We start from the raw sequence: 22,602 nt of genomic DNA, 5'->3' as shown, positions 1-22,602 counted from the left end.
CAGTGTCGCTGCTTCTGGGTCCTAGTTTTGCTTGGGACAGTTTGTCCATACTGGGGTTAAGGATGCAATTGAAATCACCACAGACAACCAGTCTTGGTAAATTCTGCAGCTGTGAAGTAACGATTTGATAGAAATCCTTGCGATCAGCTGAGGACGTTGGTGCGCAAAGGTTGATGAGGTCGAACGTGAGGGAAGGGTAGTTCACTTTCATAGATAAATAACATCCGTTGGAGTCTTGTAGGACCTTCTTGCATTGTAGTTGGGGCGTATTTTCACAATGATAGATACTCCTTTGGAATGATTTGTACCATAATCATGAAAGATGGAATGTTTACGAAACTGTAATTGCCAATTTGAATTTCAGCTGTTGCATATGTTTCTTGTAAACACAAAATATCAATATTCTTTCTGATCATCCAGTCTGCAATTTGTTGTCGTTTCATTCTGTTAGTCATTCCTTGAGCATTGAGAGTAGCAATTTGTAGAGCCATTAGAGAGAGAGGGGGAAAGAGAAAAAAAAAACACAAAACATTTCCAGTTGAGTCTAGACTGGAGCTGGCAACGTCCCACATGCGTCCTGGTTTCTACATGCGGGTGTTCCGTAGTTGTAACAGTAGCTGAGTTCTCTCGTGCTTTCTTCTTTTTCTTCTTTCTTTGTTTTAGCTGTGTATTCATGTTAGGTGTTGGTGAGAGTGTTTCTTTTTCATTCTTTTACGTGTTCTTTTATCGTTTGCATCACTCTGAGAGCCCTCTTTCATGTCACTTTTACTTGTGGTTTCTTGATTGATTCTGCTTCACACCAGCTTGTTGTCTTATTTGTCTCCCATTCACTGAGTTGGATGTCATCCTTGTCATCTGATAAGGTACCCTCATAACCACAAGGTAGTGGTGGTGTAGTCTCTTTCACAGATGTGTCAGACTGTTCTGGTCTGTTCTGTTCTGTAGCTCTTGTGCTAGCGGTAGTTTTACAGTTTTATACACATGATTCGTACCATTGCAATAATAACAGCGTCAGAAAGATGATGGTTTTGGACAGTCTTTCACGTGGTGATCAGCTTCCTCACATCGATAACACGGTCTTGGTTCACCTGCATATCTGACATAAAATCTGATTAGGTAATGGCCAACTTGCAATGAGATAGGAAAGGTTTCCTTGGGGTTAACAACAGCGAATACTCGAACTCCTGTTTTGACCATGGGGGCGAAAGAGTAGCATCTTCGGTGTACACGTGACACGTGGCCATGTTTTGACAATTCACTTTTAATTGTTGCATCTGGCATCTGGTATGGCATCTTACATGTCACCAGTGCAGGTGGTGGTCCTGCAGGGTGTGCATTTTGTGGTCTTGAACCTGACAGCTCTACACATTCATAATGTCATTCCTTGATGTCAAGGCCACTCAAAAGGGTATCTTTTGCGGTTTGATTCCCAAACGAGATTTGCCAAACGCCATGGCGGGAGAGTCTGAGTCACGCTTTTGATGTTTTCTTCCTCTACTACAGTCTGGAGTGTCATTATCACGTCAAGAGTTGAGATATCCTCCTCAGTTTGCAGAGGGACCGTTAGTGGTTGTGCTAGATACCCTTCCATCTTGAGAAAACAAACTCGAAACACCAGATTAGTCCAAGTTGTATTCAAGACGTCCAAGTATCAAAGTTTGGCATCTAAATACGTTGTGAAAGTGTGGTAGTCTTTGTAGCAAACCCAGAGAGCGAAAGGAAAGAGAAAAATTGCGAAGCATTACCACAACATGGTAAATGCGCGGCCTCGCAATACATACATACATTTTTTTGTTACAAGGACCCTTAAAGCCCAGGTTACTGCAGACACTACTAAGTACTTGCTATGATGTCACTTCTTCTTTGCTTCTTGGACAGAACCTGACACTCTTGAGAGAGAGAGAGAGAGAGAGAGAGAGAGAGAGAGAGAGAGAGAGAGAGAGAGAGACAGACAGACAGAGAGAGAGAGAGAGACAGAGAGAGAGAGAGAGACAGAGACAGAGAGACAGAGAGACAATTGTATGTTTGTATGTTAGTTCCTTGCCATAGGGAATTTATGTATGTGGCCCTCCCCCACTCAAACTCTGACCTGAAGGTCCCAGATGTTGCCAATCTCTAACTGCACACTTTAACCAATTGAGCCACATACATACATACTTACATACATACATCCATACATACATGCATACATACCGTATTTCTTCGAATAATGGCTGCGGCCTCTATTTTTAAGTCTCTACTTCACACCATGACACGTTGGTACTTGAATGTCACGTTTCTTCTGTTGACGTAAGTGGACACTTTCAAAGGTGCCAACTGCGGCAGTTTTAGATGTAATTGCCACAACTATCATATCATCTACAATAAATACTCGTTAGACGAGTGTGCTTGGATGAGTGGCATGCATGTGAAGTTCACAAATGCGAGGTGCGAATTATGGATGCTGTACAACTACAGTAGATACTATGATAAATAGTGTGCTAGGATGAGATTGATGTGGAAGCATCAAAAGCATGTAATGTGGACGTGGCCAGTAACTTTGCTGTTGTTGCGGCCTCAATTCAGGGCGGCCTGTATTTTTAACATGTCTGTTCAGCTGCTGCCTATATTCAAGGGTGGCCTCTATTCGAAGAAATACGGTACATACATACATACATACATACGTACATAAACACTCATGCGTCCTATGTGCGTATCATACAGATACCCTTTTCATTTACAGTTTAATATAACTTTATTATCGTAATCACGTAACTTTACGATGACGTCAGAAGTCCACATTTATGACATTTTGACCCCCCTCCCCCTGCTGGCAAAGCAGCTTACAGGCTTGTCTAGCCAGTTGATTTTTTGTTAAATATTAACTAGTTGTACGGTATCCGTAGGCGCCTCGCATTCGTGAGTAACATGTTCAACGGAGTTTTGAGGAGGTCTACTGAAACGTCGAGTCCTAGCTAGACAATACGTATTTGTTGAAACCCTAGCTGTCATGGAAGTAAACATGCAAACTTTCTAGTAGTTTAGATTACGTTTATAGGCCTAATATGGGTAGTTGTTGTTTTGGGATCGTGATCAAGACAATTGAAATGTACAGTCTAGGTATGCACTCAGTTCTGTTGTAACCACAGTGGTATGGTATTTACTGACAGAAATTGATATCAGCAAACATTGAGTATCTACCAACAGTGTTAGATGCAGGACAGTGTAGTAAAGGATTGATTGTATGGGACGTGTGAATAGTTGACTGTAGGTGGCATTCAACTCCTGAAGGTGTTTCTTGGTTGTCAAGTACACATAATCCGTAGCTACAATACAAAGGGATGGGGCGACGGAACTTCATGAAGCATTTTCTTTGTTGTTTGGTCACTTGCACGAATCGTTCTTAGACTCATCTGTAGTCGGACATGGAAACGATTCTTAAGGTAAGTCCTATCATGAAATGTGGTCGTGGGGAGGAGAAATTTGAGATTTGTGTGTACACACACATATATATATACCAAAAGCTCAATGGAGAGTCATAGGACCACGCCCATTTCTGTTGTGTGACCCGGATTAGAAGCCTCGCTACGCTCGGCAATCACCAAAAAGTCCACCTAGAAGACCCCACTGCAAATTTCAAAAGCAGAGTTCACCATTTTACATTTACAAAGCGTTACTTGCATCAACATTATATGAAGAGTCTACTGAACCAGGTATGACGTTTGGAACGTCAAAATTAGATCAAACATTTGAATCTGGATTTTGAAAATACACCCTCATGTCTTGATCAACTGGCTGTAGCAGAGTGGAGGAGATCGACACAAATTATTTGATTTCTTTGGTATAGTCAGCATACTGCAAATGTGCAGCAATTAATTAGCAGACATATTCTATTGTATGTATGAGCACTGTGCATGACCAATTGGCTTTGCTATGTTGTGCAGACATAAAGACACAGGCAGACGTTTAATTATACCCTGCCTGCTAGTTCAAGGATTTGTAACTTCTGTGGTTTGGATAGCTGACATTTGGTTTGATGCTATGGGCGCATTTGATTTGCAGTTCCAGCACTGAGACTGAGTGTGTGCCACTATACTGTTGGAACTGACAGAAGCAGAACTAAATCAATGAAAAATCTGCTTTGTGAACTGGAACTGCTAACAGAAGCAATGCCAATGCCTACTACGGCTATCAGCTACCGAACCGATAAAGTCACCAATCCATTGACTACCAGAGTGACTTCATCTAACCGCACCTCTTGCTGACCTTGTGATCATACCAGGATCAAACAGCACAATAGAGCACACGAAACTATCACTATTACTCTCTGCAAAATAGTGCACCATCACACTTCCGAAATTGTCAGTTTCGTTAGTTCTAGCAGTTTCAGCTCTTTGGACAGAACTGACCAGTTCAAACCATTTCAGAACTAAATCAAACATGAGTTCTAGCATTACTAGAACTGCCGGAACTGCAAATCAAACACACCATATAACATCAATTCTAGAACTGTTGATAATATATTATGTAGCTACATTTTTTTAAATGGCTTTTGGTAAGAATGTATCAAATATAATCTTGAGGATGCATGCACTTTGGAGATGCAGATTGTAGCATACTCTTTTATAAGACTAATGCATGGCAATGGCTAGTAAATTGTTTGAGCCATGTAACTTCAGCTGTCATTATTATTGAAATGTAGAAGCTACATGCAGATTGTTTCTGTAGTAGGTTGGGATAAAATTTAACTTTGTATTTCAATTGCATGCAGCTTTCAGAAGATACAATTTTAGAAGAGATCGAGAAACTATGTAATCCACAGCAGGAGGCAGGCTACTGGATAAGAGAGCTAGACATACAAGAGGCGAATGGACAGATAAAATTAGTGGGACAGAATGGAAAGAAGGGAGAGTGTCGGAGAGAATGCCATACCCTTACTAAGGCATGTGAAGAAAGCATAAATGTGGTCGACACAGACCTAGCAGAAGCTCTGTACAGGGGAAAGCTGACATTGTCACAACTGACCAACCAAGTTTGTCATGAGCAGACAGACGCTTGCAAGAAGGTGACAAAGCACACAGCAAGGAAGTTTGATGAGGCATTTGTGGAAATATCTAATAAGGATTTGGAACTGGAAAAACTTATGGATAAAATGAGGTATCTGTAATTGATATAAGACTGCAACTCATCAGGTGACAGTACAGTTGTTATGCGTTGTTTGTTGTTTTAGTGGTATGCCTGGAATGCCAGGAATGGAAATGTACTCTCGAAACGACATGGAACGAATGCAAGAGGAGTTTGGAAACATGAACTCAGTTGAGGATGAAGATTTAACGACAACAGCTGACACTTGGTACAGCATGTTGTGGCAAAGGTTAGTTAATGGAGTGACATGGTTTACAGAACTTTTCTATAATCCTCCGGTGTCTGCATCTGGTGGCAGTGAAGAACTTTAAATAAACTGACTTACATTGTCATAGCTCTTCCATTGCACATGTCATTGTGACATGTTACATTATTCATCTAGAGACCAAAATCTAAGAAATATCACAAAGGAAGTGTTCTTTGTCCTTTTTGTCAATAGCACTTTTGTCGACTTCCTGTTAGTTCATACTAATCCATGGCAGACACTCATAATGTCAAGCTTATAGTTAACTAAGCACATACTCCGTTCTTTGTACGGGCAAGATACTGCATGTAGGGTTCTGACAGAAGGCGTAGTCTGAGTGTGTGTGGACATGTTACGTGCAATCTTTGTTGCGAGGTCCCGGATGCGCTGAATGAATTCAAATCTTGCTCCTTGTGCTTTTTTGATAGAAATCGACACACTGTCTGTGTAGCACTTGATACAGAAAATGCTTAGGTTGGATTTGATGCAAATGCAATCAGAATTTGGAGAGAAATGAAAGCGTTAGAAGAGTAGCTAGAAATCTTTGATTGCTTAAAGCTTTGTGAAGGTGATGACACGTACAGTCTACACAGGACTGGTGTGTGTGTGTGTGTGTGTGTGTGTGTGTGTGTGTGTGTGTGTGTGTGTGTGTGTGTGTGTGTGTGTGTGTGTGTTCAAATGAACTGGAATGTGTACCATTTGTGTCATTGAAAAATGTTACGGGGAAGGTTGATCTCTTGAGAGGGGACCCAGTGCACTATTTTTCTGCACAAACATGCCCCTTTGTGTGCCTAGCGTGTGTGCCGATTTTTGTTGCAAACAGACTAAAGACATGGCTGTGTATCGCAAACACACACACACACACACACACACACGCACACACACACACACACACACACACACACACACACACACACACACACAATTGAGCTTTATATATCTATATCTAGTACTAGAATTTCAAACACATTTTCTCTGAAAAAAGAAACGCATGTAGGGATTGTATAAAAAGTAACAGCAACAAGATCTATAGATAATATGAACCAAAGCCAGACATCATTAGTGAATCCTTCCAACCTACTAAATGTAAAATTAGGGAATGTGGGTGTTGTATGGATTCACTAACGATGTCTGGCTTTGGTTCGTATTATCTATAGATCTTGTTGCTGTTACTTTTATACAATTCCTACATCTATTAATTAAAGTTTTAAAATTCTAGTTTGGTAAGTTTTAGGAGTGTAAAAGCGCAACATATAGCTAGGGTGTATATGTCTTCATTAGGGCCTCTAAGCCTTTTATAAGCATGTCTAAGATTTAGCACGTTTTCATTAGTGTTAATTAAACCTGTTTATATGTAACAGCTTTCGTTAAACATGATTCAGAGATAGTTCACTCAAGTGGTCTAGCTGAGGTCTAAGGGCCATGTGATGGTACCAAGGTATTCTAGGACACGTTGCTCGAACATGGATCCTAATTTTTAGTGCCTTTGCATTGTTCTTTCTTCTGTGCTTGTATAATTGAATATGCAACGGCAGTTGGAATAGAACTGGCATCGTAGTCAAAGCCAAAGATTATCACATATGGGATATGCATTGCAAATGTTAAGTTTCCATATAAATTATTATGTACGTTGCTTCTGTGTGAGATGTAGTGGTACCAAGGTATCCTAGGGCACGTTGCACGAATATGGATCCTAAGTTTTAGTGCCTTTGCATTGTTCTTTCTTCTGTGCTTGTACAATTGAATATGCAATGGCAGTTGGAATAGAACTGGCATAGTAGTCAAAGCCAAAGATTATCACATATGGGATATGCATTGCAAATGTTAGGTTTCCGTATAAATTATTATGTACATTGCTCCTGTGTGAGATGTAGATCGCAAACAATTTCATGTTAGGCAAACATGATTGAATTACACAGTTCTGGTGATAAACTCTTTCTTAGACGCGTTGGCCTACCTGATTGGCTCTTCGTTTCTGGTTGCCATGGACAAGCAATCGCAAATACTGCTCTGTGATTGGCTTGAACTGTGCAGCAGCGTTAATGACGGTCAGTGGATCAAATCTGCTTGAAAGCATAATTCTTAACATTGATTTTGGTTCCTCTAGTCACCAAAAGATTAGAGTTTAGGTAATTCTAATTTGTTTTCTCAAGTTTCACAGCCGTACCTAACGGGCAAAAAGAGATATCTGTGGAGAAGGAGAAGAAGGAAGAAGAAGAAGAAGATTGGCACATGGACCTCTGAAGCTAGCAACTGTTTTCTAGGTTGTTAGATGATTAGTGACCAAAACAAAAATGGAATATGGCACACGACATACAAACATTTCATTTCGTTGATTTTGAGAAATTTTAGTCTTCATTTATGTTTTCTAAGCGTGCAAAAAGACGACCACTCTTCATGACGCTCTATGACCGGGGCAATCCCTACATACAGGGTACTACCGTACCCTCTGATATATAGAGTTCAAATTGTGTGTGTGTGTGTGTGTGTGTGTGTGTGTGTGTGTGTGTGTGTGTGTGTGTGTGTGTGTGTGTGTGTGTGCGTGTGTGTGTGTGTGTGTGTGTGTGTGTGTGTGTGTGTGTGTGTGTGTGTGTGTGTTCGTGATACGCTGCTACGGCTTTTGTCTGTTCGCAACCGAAATTGTCATGCACACTCAACACGAGAAGGGAAAGGTTTGTGTAAAAATCCAAAAATTGCACCGGGTCCCCTCTCAACGGGTCGACCCCTACGTAAAATTTCTAGATGACGCAAATGCTATACATTCTAGTTTATTCGAACACACACCCACACCAGTCCTGTGTAGACTGTACGTGTCATTGTCCTTCGCATAGTTTCAAGCAATCAAATATTTCTTGTTGACGGAACTTACTCTTCTAATGCTTTTGTTTCTCTCCAAATTCTGATTGCATTTGCACCACGTCCAACCTACACGTTTTCTGTACCAAGTGCTACACAGGGAGTGTGTCGATTTTTACGAAAAACGCAATGACAATATTCGAATTTATATGGCACATCCGAGACCTCGCGACAAAGATTGCACGTGACGTGTCCACACCCGCTCAGACTGCATCTTCCGTCAGAACACTACAGTACATGTATCTTGCCAGTACGAAGGACGGGGCATGGATCTAGTACTGTGTTTGTGTGTGTGTGTGTGTGTGTGTGTGTGTGTGTGTGTGTGTGTGTGTGTGTGTGTGTGCGTGCGTGTGTGTGTGTGTGCATGTGTGTTCTTGATTTCTTGGCTTGCAAAGTCAATTCATCGACTGCACACTATCCTGAGCCGAGAAATCCATTTCTGCCCAAGCCAAGCAATGAAAACAGACCAGTCAGACAGTGCAGTGTTCTTTAATTATGTCCTAAAATGACTGCCAGAAAACCTTTCGTCTGTTCTTGGGCAGCTGATCAGGGATGGTAACTGTGGTTTCTTCACGAAACACCATATGCGATCTTCTTGGCTATGAAGGATGGTGACATTGGTGTCATCCTTGTGTTCGACAGCCATACACATTATGATTCCAAATGTCTTTGTGTACTTACTTCAATCCCAAGCAGTGCTGTTATAGTCTTGCTATTGTGCTGGCTACATTAATGAGTTTTTGGACGATGAGTCCAATATATTGTAGTCGACAGACATTTGCAAGTCAAAGTGTATAAGATTTCTACAAGGGCAAAGACTTAGCAAACAGTCACTGTGGAAAGTGCTAATTAGTCGTAAGTCAAGGACTAATTAATTATATATATGAGGTGTGAAAGTCTAAGAGAGCCTTGACCAAAGTTGGGGCTGAAGGCTTACTTGAGCCCTGGAGTAATAATTGAGCGAGTATGGCATTCCTTTTACCTTAATTAATGCAAGCAGTCCCACAGCTGATCACTCTGAGTTGTAATACTGTCATTATAATACTGTCATTCAGATTTATACTATTTTAATTTGTAATTGCATTGATGATGATTTGCCACTGCAATGCTCTTTAGCCTCTTGTTATGACAGAATTTCTAACGATCATACTCATTTTTGTCGAAGCAATAGAAATGAAGATAAGCTACATGTTCTGTGAGAGGATGTTTAACTATATACATCTAGAATAATGTTTGTATGTCTGTCTTGCCTCTTTATCTGTCTGTCTGTCTGTTGGCTGCGTGCTGTGCTAACAAGTCCTATTACTACGTGAATTGTTCATAGTATTTGCAGACACCTAAGTGGGCAGTAACATGGAAGGCAGCAAGGAAGACAGCGATGGATCAAAATTTCAACATCAACAATACAACCCAGGAATCGGCAAAAGTGTGCTCTTCATACATACATATATATATATATATATATATATATATATATATATATATATATATATGGAACTTAGACAATCAGCAATGGATTTTAATTTGATTCGTTATTCAGACTCAACATTGTAATTAAGGAATCATCTTGAATTAAGTACATAACGATTGATTTACTACAAACCGAAGCATTATCAGATTGTTCTCCTATACAACTTCGTTTGGAAGTTGTTTGTCATTTAGTGCTGCTTCAATGTTGTCCATGCACATCTGCAGCATCTTCTTCCTTGTACCAATAGTTGCACTGCCAATGTGAGGTGTAATCACCACATTCTTCATCGCCAGCAGAGGATGATCCCTTGGCAAGGGTTCAGGATCAGTCACATCAAGAGCAGCTCCTGGATCAAAAAGCATACAACTGTTCAACAATACATACAGTTACTGTACAAAGTAAAGCTATACAGGTGCTTAGAAAACCTGCTAACTTTCACAACAATCTCTAATTCAACAACACGCAGTAGGTACGTCTACACTGTACACACACACACACATTCATGTGTGCAAATGTAATACATAAATAAAGATAAAGAGTAGCTTCAACGATGATCAGATGCTGTCTTATCAAATAGATTTCTAAAGGCCAGCACATTACTGCCAATTCAACGAGAGTGAGCTCTTGGCATATCTAGTAAACTTTTGGAAATTATCAAATGTGCTGTTCTCTAGTGTGGCAGCTAGAACACACCACCTTGCAGTTGGACAAATACATAGAAATAGAATAATGAGATAGTAAATGGAGTTGGCGAGTTGTAAACTGTAATCAAACAGAAGCTTTGTCTTGGCATGTATGTAGCTGCTTCCGTAACATTTGTAGCCAGAAAAGTATGAACAAGCAAAGTATGATCTTTAGAATCAGCACTTGATGGCTTGCACAATGCGAAAGAGCAGGAGAAACCAGAAGCATTGCTGGGCATCCAAAACTGGAGAGTTAGCATCATCTAATGTTTTAAATCTTATATTTTAGTCTACAAAGCCACACCAACTAAAATCTATTTGGCCATGGTCATCCACAACACCACTTGCATGAGAAACTTCATCTAGGAATAGCTAACAACGAAACTTGCCTGATTGAGCTTCAACGAAATGTTCTTGAATCCAGGGTGCAAACATTATATACAATTGATAATTATTACTCCTAAATCTATTACTTCGATTCTGCATCTATTATCAGTAGTTAGCTTTCCGCGTGTTTACCAGCTATCTGTTGCATTTCCAGAGCCTTTGTCAATGCATCATGGTCAACAACAGTGCCACGACAAATGTTAACAAATATTGCTGTCTTTTTCATTGCAGCAAACTGCTCGATCTTAAACATCCGTTTCGTTTCCTCTGTGGCTGGCACTACAGCTACAACGAAGTCTGACTGACTCAGGAGTTCAACTAGAGATGAACAAAATGAAGCTTGAACTTTCTCTTCTTCCTCTTTAGGTCGGCGATGCCTATTATGATACACAACTTCCATATCAAAGCCTCGAGCTCGCTTTGCAATTTCGAACCCTATTCTTCCCATTCCTACTATTCCAATCACTGAACCATTGACCTCTGTTCCCAGCCAATGCATATCAAATTTCTCTGTTGATGGGTGTTTGGCTATTGAGTCTCCAATCACGACGTTTCTAGCTGCAGCTAGAAGGATGGCAAAGGCCAAGTCAGCAGTGCCAGCACTTAGGCAATCTGGAGTATTGGAGACCTTGATTCCAATCTGCTTGGCAACATCTACGTCAATGTGATTGACTCCGACCCCGAAATTGACGACGGCCTTGAGGTTGGGAAGTTCTCTCATGAGCTGAACAAGACGCTCATACCTCGGGTGTTGAGCGACTAGAATGACTTTAATGTCCTCTGGTTTAGCTGTTTTATCCAGTTCGTCTAAAAGTACAGGCTTATATTTCGCATCAAGTAACTGCTGAAATACGGGTTGGAAACGTTGTCCCTGTAGAACCGACATCGCTCTCTTCTTCACAACATTGAACATATGTAGCACGTGAGTCGAAACACGTGACAAGACTCGTTGCACGCAGGCGCAAGTTTACACGCAAGTTCATAGGCAACGGCCAAACAACATGAATGCAGCAATAGGAAAGTCAGAAAAAATTTGTTGTCATTATCATTTTCTTGTTTGAACTTTAGTTTCTTTTAGAAAATTGGTCAGAACTGAAAAGAAATCCGGCAGACAAATGCCAGAGTCGTACAGGCGAAATACCAAGAAGGAGCAGCTAGTTCTATCATACGCTGAAAATTTTAGAAGGCAGTTTGTTCAGCTGTATAGAGACCGAAAGCCTCTTTATCTGGCACCTAAGAATGATTGTGGAGTGGAGGTAGGCCAACACTTACATTAGGCCAACAGAAGAGCACAAATTTTCTCGCGGTCTATTAATTATTATTTTGTGCTCCTGTATCATCACTTGCATTGAATTACAAGAAGATAATACATTAAAGCTGAGGAGGGCCAGAGACTTCAACAAGCTATTTTTGTAGAATTTAAATTATAAAGAGATTGTGGTTGTTGTACAGCAATAGAAGTTTGAAGTGACTGGTGTACACGCCCACCTATCAAACTGAAAACCAAGTAGGCTTAGTAAACAGAGTGTGTTTTAATTTCCTTTAAATAAATTGGAATTAAAAAGATTGGTTGCTTTGTTTATTAACTTAGACACTCGGTGATTGTTTCTTGTTGCTAAAGACATTGATTGTGGAACTTTGAACATAACATTGGAGTCTGATGGGTGAATTTTATAAAGTTACAGGAATAACTTTAGCATGATATAGGGAGCAGTCCGTAAATGCTCTACATTCTTGTTAGTTTTACAGAAAATTAGTTATTGCTTATTTATTAGCAATGATTAAATTAGACTGTAGATGAATAACGTCAGTTTGAGGAAACTTAGGTTTTGTAAAAGTTTAGCCAGTTGAGCTGGTTTTGCTTGTTGTGGGCATATGATAGATACCTCAGACGGCAAATTAGTGTGTTATTACAGTTATACATGTTAACGCAGTAGTTGTTTTGTCTTTGTAAACAAATACAGACACAGGTCATTGCATGCATAGAAGTATATACTATACATGCAGTTTTATCTGTGGTTTTTAGTATTGGCTGTTACTTGTGTGGTTTTTTCAGAAGCTTGTGTGTACATCAATTAGACCTACTCAATTGCCTTACAAGGAGTTGTATGATGTTGATGGTTGTGCTCAGTTTCTTGCTGATTATGTTGACTATTTGCCACTGGAAAATCCAACAGAACTGGTGCTACTTTTCTGTAGTAATGCTTAAATTTTAATGTGTACTTATATTTTGTCACTTCTCTGTAGCCCCAACGGTTGAAATCACCATATTCAGTGTTGCATGAGCAACAAGGAAATTGTTTTGAGTTCTCAACGTTGTTATGCTCTTTGCTAATTGGGAATGGTTATGATGCATACTGTGTGTCTGGTTATGCAACACGTGAAGTGTGCGTTATGGATGAAAGTCGAGATGTTTGTCCACTACTTGAAAAAAAGAAAGAGGTGACTGATATTGCATTTATATTATCATTGACAGGCAATTATAATGTTTTATACAAAATGCATGCATACTGACAATGTACTCTAAAGGAAATTGTATGTTTGTATGTATAGGTTTATTAATAATGCTACATTGCATACATGACAGTGTGTGTGTGAGGTGTGCATGCATGCGTGAATGAGTGCACATAGGAGGATGGTTGAATGTGCATGTGTGTGTGTGTGTGTGTGTGTGTGTGTGTGTGTGTGTGTGTGTGTGTGTGTGTGTGTGTGTGTGTGTGTGTGTGTGTGTTTTTAAAGGAGCAGTCCTACGGAAAACAAGCTATGCTTTAAAAATAGCTTTTAACGAGAGAATTTGAATGGCATTAGTTTTACGTCTGTATTTGCCTCCATTGTTGAACTAAAATGATTGCTTTTTGCAATACATGACGTCACTGATTTCAAAGTCAACAAAAGGTGTGTCTTCCACCCAAACTAATGAGAAGCATTTAGTGGTAAGTGTGGAAGTGTACCAGACATCCGTTTGTGTTCTTGACTATCGTCGCTAGAGTCAGACTCGCTGATTTCTCTCTCTGGCTCATACATAAAGGGTGAGAGCTCCATCTCTTACCAGGCATCGATCAGCAGAGTGTCACAAATGAGATCAGCTATGCTATTGCTCTTTCTTTGGGAAATGACTACCCCATGCACCCAACACAATGAACTACTAGCATACATAGGATGTATTGCAAGCAGAAGAACATGCGACTACAAACTAAAAGACGTACATCAGCTTGCATAAACCGTCTAGAAGAGATCTGCACATGAACCATGGCTAGAGTTTTAGTAGCCTTCTAGTCAACGCTGATGCTGCTGCCTAGACACCTGAGTCGGAGTGGATACATAACCACTTACCAGTAAACGTTTCACATTGCATCATGTGAAAGGCACTCCTTGTTGTTGGCCGGGGTTTCAAAGTCCTTGAAAAGCAATGATTTTTAGTTCAACAACGGAGGCAAATTGGGACGTGTGACTAACATCATTTGGATTCTCTTGTCAAGACCTATTTTTAAAGCCTAGGTTGTTTTTCTGTGAGACTGCTCCTTTCAAATATAATTAGTGTTATACTTAGATGCATGGTACCCAGAGTATACAGAAATGTATGTAAAGGTAGAGGTTACCAATCCCTTTTATATTACTGTGATTCTACAAAATTTTGGTAGATTTTTATTTTTGGTAATTTCAGTACTGACTTAAATGAGAACTCTCACCAAAATCAACAATCTGTCAGATGAAAGCTCACTTCATGGCACAATCCTTTACAACCGTTTACTGCAGTTGTTTACCGTAACGAGGAAAAAAAGCATTGAAATTACCTGTGTGGGCGTGTTTAGTGCCCATATGTGGTATGAGCGTGTACAACAGTAACAGTTCATGTACATGCAATAATACCATTAGCTTCAAAATTCTACTATGATGTTCAATATAGTAATCTCTCTCCTCTTCAGTTGTTGCTTTCTGGTATTACTTGATGCAGATGATGACTCTCCTAGCTTTGTGCTCTCGATAGCTGTGCAGGCAGCTAGTTGCACAGAGCCATGCTTCTTCTTGTGTTTCCTCTTTATTTGAACTAGGAAGTCCTGGCACCTGAGGACTTGGCCATGAGCCTCACAGCTTTGGGTACTTGGCTAACCAGGAGATCAGTGACATCGCATCAAATGTTTCAACTATGACACCTGATTGAAGTGAGCATGCTATCAGCTTAGACTAATTGTCAGGAATCTGAGGCCATCTATTTCATCTTTTGAAACGAAAACTTTAGCACTGCTTTGTACCAAAACATAGCTTTATCAAAAAGGCAAAACTTAACTTTAAGAGATACCAAAACATTCTCACCACTGCAATTCTCTGACCACTGAAATTCTGTGGAATTGCAGTATTTGATCGATGGGGTATATTTGAAATAAATGAAGTTAGTTTAAAATAGATACAGTGCGATACATATGTTATGAGGAATTCAGTTGGTGTTAAAGACTCTAATGCATTACAAAGAGTCTTTTCAACAAAGTAGCTGTTAAAAGACTCTTTTTAATGCTGACTGAATTCTTCATAGCATGTGTTAAATAAGTATTTGTGTTAAATTCAGTCTGGCATTGAAAAGACTCTGTTAAAAGTTAGTCTAGTGTTATAGAACTATGCAGAAAAATTTCCTTGATCACTTGATTAGGTGTAAACTTTTTTAACACGCATACACGCATGCCATAGTAGGATACTCTCAGACTGTTTTCTTCAATGTACACTGTTAAATTTAGTCAAATAGCGTGCATTAGACATTAGAAAGTAATTGAACTTATTCGGTGTTAAATATGTTGTTATAAAGTAATTTAGTCCGTGCAGGAGAATGCATTTAAAAAGCTATAAATCTGTCGAGCACATTCAATAGAGTTCGTCTATAATTATGGTTACCAATACTAAATAAAAAATTTTTGGGCGGCGTAATTACTGTAAGTTGCAACAAATTTTATACGAATATGCATTAGGAAACAAGTAGTTCGACACTATTCAACACTATATAAGTTGCTATCTACATATAGTTGCGTTAGCGCACGCTAATTCAACACGTGCATCTTGACTTTGTGCTCTGCATTTGTGACAAATAAAAGGTGTGAGATTTTTACTTTGTTTATTCTCTATTTCAATTTTTGTTTGCTTCAAATTATAGGTAAGTCGAGTTGCAGATATAGCGTGCAATTCCTCCATCGTGTCTTGCAAACATATGCGGGTTGCATAACTTTTTCTTCTGAAACCTTGAGGAAGCGCACTGAAACACGAACAAAAGCTTTCAAAGCTTTTTTAAAGTGTTGCACAGGCTTCAGGTTTGTTTAGTCAGCAGTCAGTTTTTGGGCTCCATTGAGGGCATTAATTAATTAAGAATTACAGAAGACTAAAAGAATTCAGTTGTACTTCAATTGTATTTTATTGCATAGTATTGCACAGGTAACAACCTAATAGCGCAAAGCTACTAAAGGCATTTCTGTAAATGCAAATACAAGCACGGAATGACAACTAGACAATTACGACAAAAATCACAAGACTTGTACTTTAAAAGAGTCAACAGAAAGATTACGTAGTGATATAAGGAGAGAGTTCCAACGGTTACAAGCAAAATATAGAAGGGAACAATGAACAACATTAGTCCTTACTTTTGGAAGATCAAACTGACATGAGTATCTCGTGTCATGGCTATGCATAGAATCTCTTGTTCTCCAGCGGCTACTGATCAGGTGGTTAGGTATAGACCCATTGATTATTTTCTATGTTAGAAACATGGAGGCAGCTTCTCTTTTACATATTTAAAACACGTATCCATGAGAAATACTTCAGTCCACTTGATTGAACTCTTTCACTATTGTCACTATATAGTATTCAGTTCTACTAAGCGGGGTTTCTAGGCCGTTCTCCTTTCTCTACCCAAAATCGAGCTTCAGTGGGTTGGCAGGTGGGCAATGAAGACAATGCAAGTCCGGTTGACACACACACACACACACACACACACACACACACACACACACACACACACACACACACACACACACACACACACACACACACACACACACACACACACACACACACACACACACACACACACACACATCTACACAAGCAATCTGAAATATGGTATGGAGCTTCCCTGATCGATCCTGTTGCAGTAATCAACAGAAGGCAGGAAGCGTACTAAGCTGGTTGAAGAAGGGAACTTGTACAGCTAAAACAGGTTGTGTATTTTGCCCTACAAAGCAATGGGAGCGGATGCATATGTTGGTTGGTTGCAGTTCAACGAAGAAGCGGCAATTTTGTCTGGGTGAATGGTACGCGTGTTAATAAGAAAGTCTAAACCTAACCAAGTGATTGAGGACAGTATCATACATTGTTCTTTCAATGTCAGACTGAATTTTAGGGTTGTTTTAATGTTCAACTGAATTTAACACAGATACTTTATTTAACACCGACTGAATTTAACACGCCACATGCACATGTCTTGTGATTTATACGTAGTAATGCTTCTCATTATACCAGGAAATTTTTAGTTCTGAACCCAAAAAGAAGAGGAAATACACTGTAAAGCCACCAAAGGATATGAGAAGCAAGTTTATAAGAAAGATGGAGGGTCGACGAGTTGCAGAGGAAGCTGAAACAGCCCAACGATTGATAGATGAGGAAGATGCAAGACAGGAGGTTTGCATTTTGTTTGTGAGGAAATGCTATTTGCTTTGCATACATTTTATTGTTGGCCTTTATGATAACTTATACATGCAGCTGGTAGTTATATGATCTTACAGTTACGGGGTAGTCTTGAACCTAATTACGTTTTATTGTGCAACGGTTTTAGTAGAGTTTTAATCCAAAAATGTTACGATTTGAGTTTGTTGTAACCCGTTTTGCAATAATTCCTAAGAGCTTTAGTTGAAGGGTAAAACTGACTGTGGTGGGTATTATGAGTGAGTCCAAGTCTTTGCATTTGCACCATCATTTCTCTCTCAAGTTATGGGATATTGTGCCATTTTAGGTTGTGTGTGTCACATAACAGTGTGTGTGTGTGTGTGTGTGTGTGTGTGTGTGTGTGTGTGTGTGTGTGTGTGTGTGTGTGTGTGTGTGTGTGTGTGTGTGTGTGTGTGTGTGTGTGTGTGTGTGTTACAGTGCTTGAAATAGCGGTTAGACATAGGACATTTTCAAACATCTTTGTTGTTGTCTGATCACGAACAAGAATGCTCAGACATCTTGTCTGGTCTATCCACAAATTGAAGAGACTGTTGGAAGAGTGGCTTGAAAATCAGGTCAATTAGGGCGGAGACTGCCATCTAGGTTGTAATACAAGTATACTCTAAGAGCAACAGTAGTTGTCATGCACCACCCACATTTACATCAGTACAGTAGACCCTTAGCGATTATTTGACCGTGTTTGCAAAGTGGAAATGACGTCACAAGCCTGTTTGTGCAAGCGCAGTGACAACGTGCATTAATGGCAACGAAAGATACGGATGCTCTAGGACTGTTTGGCGATTGTAGTTTGCACATATAGTATATGTATTCAAGGCTCCACACAGTGCAAAAGGGTTTTGTGGCATGTGGCAACCAAGTAAAAATTATTGGTGCCAGCTCCTAACAGCCTTGGAGACCCAGTACAGACTACAGCGCATTTGAACGATGAAATTATTTCCACTGCAAACAGCTGCGTCTCGTAACAGTGGCCATGAATTGCCTCAGCTTTTGTGATATCTTACTGAACTTTTATGTTTACTTAGCTGTTGAGGGTTTATAGACATCATATGGTGTGGTGACACTGATTGTTTAGCATTCATCATGTCAAGAATTGGCTGCATTTATTAAAGTGTGCTAGGCCGATTGGGTTAAAATAAGGCTTCAGTTCTCGTGAGTAAGTTAGTAGCTAAGTTATAATTGGAAATATGTTTGAACCAATTCCATGCAGTCTGACAAATTTTGAATTTGTTGGGACATGATGTTCGAACAACCTTGAAACCTTATTTCGATCACTGTGTGTGCATGTGTGTGTGTGTGTGTGTGTGTGTGTGTGTGTGTGTGTGTGTGTGTGTGTGTGTGTCTGTGTGTGAGAGAGAGTTTGGTGGAGATAGGCATGAACTCTATTGTGTGCTTGTATTAGTGCATTGATCCATGTTTAAGTCTCAGCGGCTTACTTACGTTATTGTGGACTCTTATGGTACAAATAGCTGTACATTCATGTTTTGGCATATCATTGCAGGAGCTAGTACAGCCAGAACAAGACAAATTTTATGGACTTCGTATTCATAGTTGGGTTTTGATTCTTCATGGTAAACGAGAAGTAGCTGAGAGCTTCTTTATTGAGCCATCAACAGGTAGATTTCATACTCTTCAATATGATGGTTATCTTGGTACTGAAAGCTTGTGGAATGACAAGAATTATTGGGTAAATATGCAAGATTGTGCAGATGGAGTGAAGGTTAACAGGCACAACTGTATGCTAGCTTCGTTGTATTGTTTGTACATTTTTAACTTTGTTTAACAGTCTATGACATATGACCTTGGAAATGCTGCATATTGGGAATATGTGTTTCCATCACCTACTAAGCCTTTACTGATGCTTCCTGAGGATCAGTTGGAAGTTGATGAATTTGCTGAAGTAAACGAGGTAATATGTAGTGTACACACACACACACACACACACACACACACACACACACACACACACACACACACACACACACACACACAACACACGCACATGCACGCACGCATACACGCACACACACACACACACACACACACACACACACACACACACACACACACACACACACACACACACACACACACACACAGAGTTAAACAGCTAGCTGATATATCTCATATAATGTGACATTGACAAGTAGTTGAGGTTATTTCACTACCATAGAATTCTCTAAATACACCCACTGTAATTAAGTAATGCCCATTCATGTGTACTTTGCATTACACTGGTCATGCCTTTGATTGAAAATACACCCAAGCAGTATGGCAATCAACACTCTGATAGTGACAAGCAATTTGATTGGTTGCTAGCCATGTGATAAGTTTTTGACATGTTTGCCTGATGTTTGGGATGCACATTCTTTGTAACAATGTTATTGTAGCCTTGAACTTCCAAACCAAAGAGCACACAGAGCGCGAACTCTAGTCTGGACCAAAATGATTTCGGAAGTACGTATCAAAAAGTGATGCTAAATGGTAGTCTAACAGCCTAGGATTGGTTTACTGAGTTCAATAATGAGATAGAAAAGAAGATACCGTGCTTTTGCATTACACAATCATATCATTTTTAATGTCATGAGATCTCACGAAGGAAGAAGAGATGTCTGTCGTATTTGCAGTGATATCTTGGACGGCATGGAACAATGACTCTTTGATTCTGCGGCAGAACACTATTTTGTTTAACCACTCGACAGGCGAGACTATTGCTCGACCAGTTGTCCTAGATGATGGTCTAACGACATTGCTGTGCATGTTCTGTCACCGCAAGCTTGAAAATATTGAAGAGCTGAAGCTGAAACTGAAACTGAAACTAAAACTAATAAGACATATGCGCACACCAGAGTCTCCATTCGTGATTCTTGCGAGTACTTAGCACCTCTTGCGTGCACTTAGCCACCAGGAGGATTTCACACGCACATAATCAGTGTTAATTCACTTAGCATAACCAATTACTGATAAACCAATTAAAATTTACAACCAATATTCCGGTTCTAAGACACTGATTGGCTTAGAAGGCTATTTCCGAAATCATTTTAGTACTGTTTTGGTCCAGACTAGAATTCACGTGCTCTCTGGTCTGGAAGTTTGAGGCTATTGTTATTGGTGCTGTTTGTTCATCATTGCATTGTTTACATGTGCTCAAAGGCAAAGGGTTCATAGAACGTGGTATTGTTCAATTTCAACACATAATGCATTTTCTTACTATTGTTACTTGGAAAGGAAAGGTAACTGTCCGCCAAATGGGGTCACCAAAAATGAAGTGCACCTGAATCTACAGTGATCTGTGTTCCTAGTATGCATCAATATCCTGTATACAACCAGTTTTGAATCTTTTCATGTATACACCCAGGGTTTATTTGTGGAATTTTATGGTAATGTATACAGTGTACTGTAAATCATCATAATTTTGTAAGTATCTAACTTTATAAAATTTTATAAGCGATCTCAGATTTACTAAAGTTAAATGCATACAAAATTTTGTCTCTCACACCACTTTGCAGAGTAACAGTGGGTTTTCCAACGTGCTCATAATCATCACGTGTCACCAATGCCAGACAGATGGACACTTGGTGAGATAAGACACATGTTGTTAGCAGATATTTATGCGTGCCAGGTGGTGCTTTGGTTTTGATTTTCTGTTGACTCCCTGTTGATGTTCTGCACAGAAGTGCAGAAAAGTGGCTAAGTCTAACAAACTCACATTGCCAATTAACCTTCTCAGGACTGTCCTTGCACTATAAATGTACACTAAAGGTTCCACAACTTCGGATTTAGTGACATTTTAGATTTAGTGGCATAGCAGCCCCACGAGGTGTCGTTATATCCAATGTCTACTGCACACGAGGGGAGTATGGAAGGCGAGTGGCCTTGCCATGAGCTGGGTGTAGTATAGTGTACTACATTCGTTGAGTACGACTCCCGGTCACGCATGACAATCGGCTGTGACTTGTACCATGAGCACAATTCTTTTACTTTATTGATGCTTACGAAATTGTGTTGATTTACAGTATATCAACTAGCCGGAATGGTTGTTGCCTTTAGTAACACTGTTCGTTGATAGTTTGTTTTCTTTTATGTAACACGACTTACACTTTGGTTATCAAGGAATTTGATCATATGGGAGTTTTATTAGAGATCTACCCCTTTTGAATTGGATGCTTTGCTTCCACTGCACGTCGCTTGAGTGCTGCTGAGCCTTCACGTTTGGATGGAGCTAGGCAAGCGGTAGGAAGAAAGGTACTACTATTCGTGACTCTTCTCAACTTTTGAGAAGTCTTTTCTGCTTGTTTTGTGTCATGTTGGCCGCCATTTTGATTCTACATTGTGGAGATGTTTATCTTCATTTGTGTCCTGTTACAATGCATACATGTTTAGGTTGGGGCAAGGCAAACGGTAGGAAGAAAGGTACTACTATTCGTGACTTTTCTCAACTTCTGAGAAGTCTATTCTGCTTGTTTTGTCCCATGTTGGCCGCAATTTTGATTTTACGTTGTGGTGATGTTCATCCTCATCTGGGTCTTGTTAGAACACATTGAGATTATTTCCATCATTCCGAATCAACAATGGATACAGATGATGGTTTAATTGCCTCTAGTGGAGCTGTTTAACACACTGCCCTTTGATTTTAATCATATCAGTCGTCATTTGTTTCCAAGCATAACATTTCTTAAGTCTTATAATAAATGTCTTTGTCGTGACTGTGGGTTTGCCTATTCAAAGAGATTTGAGCATTGTAGACGGTCCTTGGGCTCAGGAAATTCTCGATGTCGTCATCATGACTTTGTGGAAGTTCAACAATAGATTGTTCTCCCACTTCTGACAAGAATTTTGACAGTGATGTGCTTACTAACATACATATTTCTTCTTCTACTGGGTCTGATGATTCTTGCTTTCTTTATGCAATTCCGACTTGGTCTTAGCATTAGCATTAGAAGGTGTTCAAGCTGCTTCTACCTTGTCTTGTCCGAAATATGATGAGTTCTCAGTGTTTATTGTAGTGATGGATGAAATTTCTGTACTTTCTGTTCAAACAATTTACCATGTGCCACAGTCAGTTAGACCATTGCTTGCTCAAATTATTTCTGGAGAATTGGTACATGCTTGTCAACATGGAGTTTGCGGTTTTGTTC

The 22,602-nt window shown here is 39.7% G+C and overlaps 3 protein-coding genes across 4 annotated transcripts; 2 read left to right on the top strand and 1 right to left on the bottom strand.

Moving 5' to 3' along the window:
- Window positions 1–1,191: 1,191 nt before the first annotated feature.
- LOC134180270 (uncharacterized) lies at window positions 1,192–5,559 on the top strand. Its single transcript, XM_062647385.1, has 2 exons — window positions 1,192–5,136; window positions 5,210–5,559. Exons 1-2 carry the CDS (start codon window positions 4,745–4,747, stop codon window positions 5,433–5,435), a joined length of 618 nt encoding a protein of 205 aa, XP_062503369.1. The 5' UTR covers window positions 1,192–4,744; the 3' UTR covers window positions 5,436–5,559.
- Window positions 5,560–9,743: 4,184 nt separating this feature from the next.
- On the bottom strand, window positions 9,744–11,696 carry LOC134180297 (glyoxylate/hydroxypyruvate reductase B-like). Its single transcript, XM_062647426.1, has 2 exons — window positions 10,898–11,696; window positions 9,744–10,041 (listed from the first exon to the last, which is right to left on the bottom strand). Exons 1-2 carry the CDS (start codon window positions 11,676–11,678, stop codon window positions 9,851–9,853), a joined length of 972 nt encoding a protein of 323 aa, XP_062503410.1. The 5' UTR covers window positions 11,679–11,696; the 3' UTR covers window positions 9,744–9,850.
- A 27-nt stretch (window positions 11,697–11,723) lies between these two features.
- On the top strand, window positions 11,724–21,694 carry LOC134180296 (dynein regulatory complex subunit 7-like). Of its 2 annotated transcripts, none has more exons than XM_062647423.1 (8): window positions 11,724–11,786; window positions 11,844–12,021; window positions 12,822–12,947; window positions 13,013–13,207; window positions 17,264–17,422; window positions 18,966–19,184; window positions 19,251–19,373; window positions 21,606–21,694. In XM_062647423.1, the coding sequence occupies exons 1-8, from the start codon at window positions 11,767–11,769 to the stop codon at window positions 21,654–21,656; spliced, it is 1,071 nt and encodes a 356-aa protein (XP_062503407.1). In that variant the 5' UTR covers window positions 11,724–11,766; the 3' UTR covers window positions 21,657–21,694. The 2 variants fall into 2 exon arrangements, with proteins under 2 accessions (XP_062503407.1, XP_062503409.1); XM_062647425.1 differs by having other exon boundaries at window positions 21,578–21,663.
- Window positions 21,695–22,602: the final 908 nt, after the last annotated feature.

Source organism: Corticium candelabrum, chromosome 5, assembly GCF_963422355.1.
Source record: "Corticium candelabrum chromosome 5, ooCorCand1.1, whole genome shotgun sequence".
NCBI lineage: Eukaryota > Metazoa > Porifera > Homoscleromorpha > Homosclerophorida > Plakinidae > Corticium > Corticium candelabrum.
The sequence above is the reverse complement of the archived record's forward strand: the minus strand, read 5'-3'. Positions and strand labels throughout refer to the sequence as shown.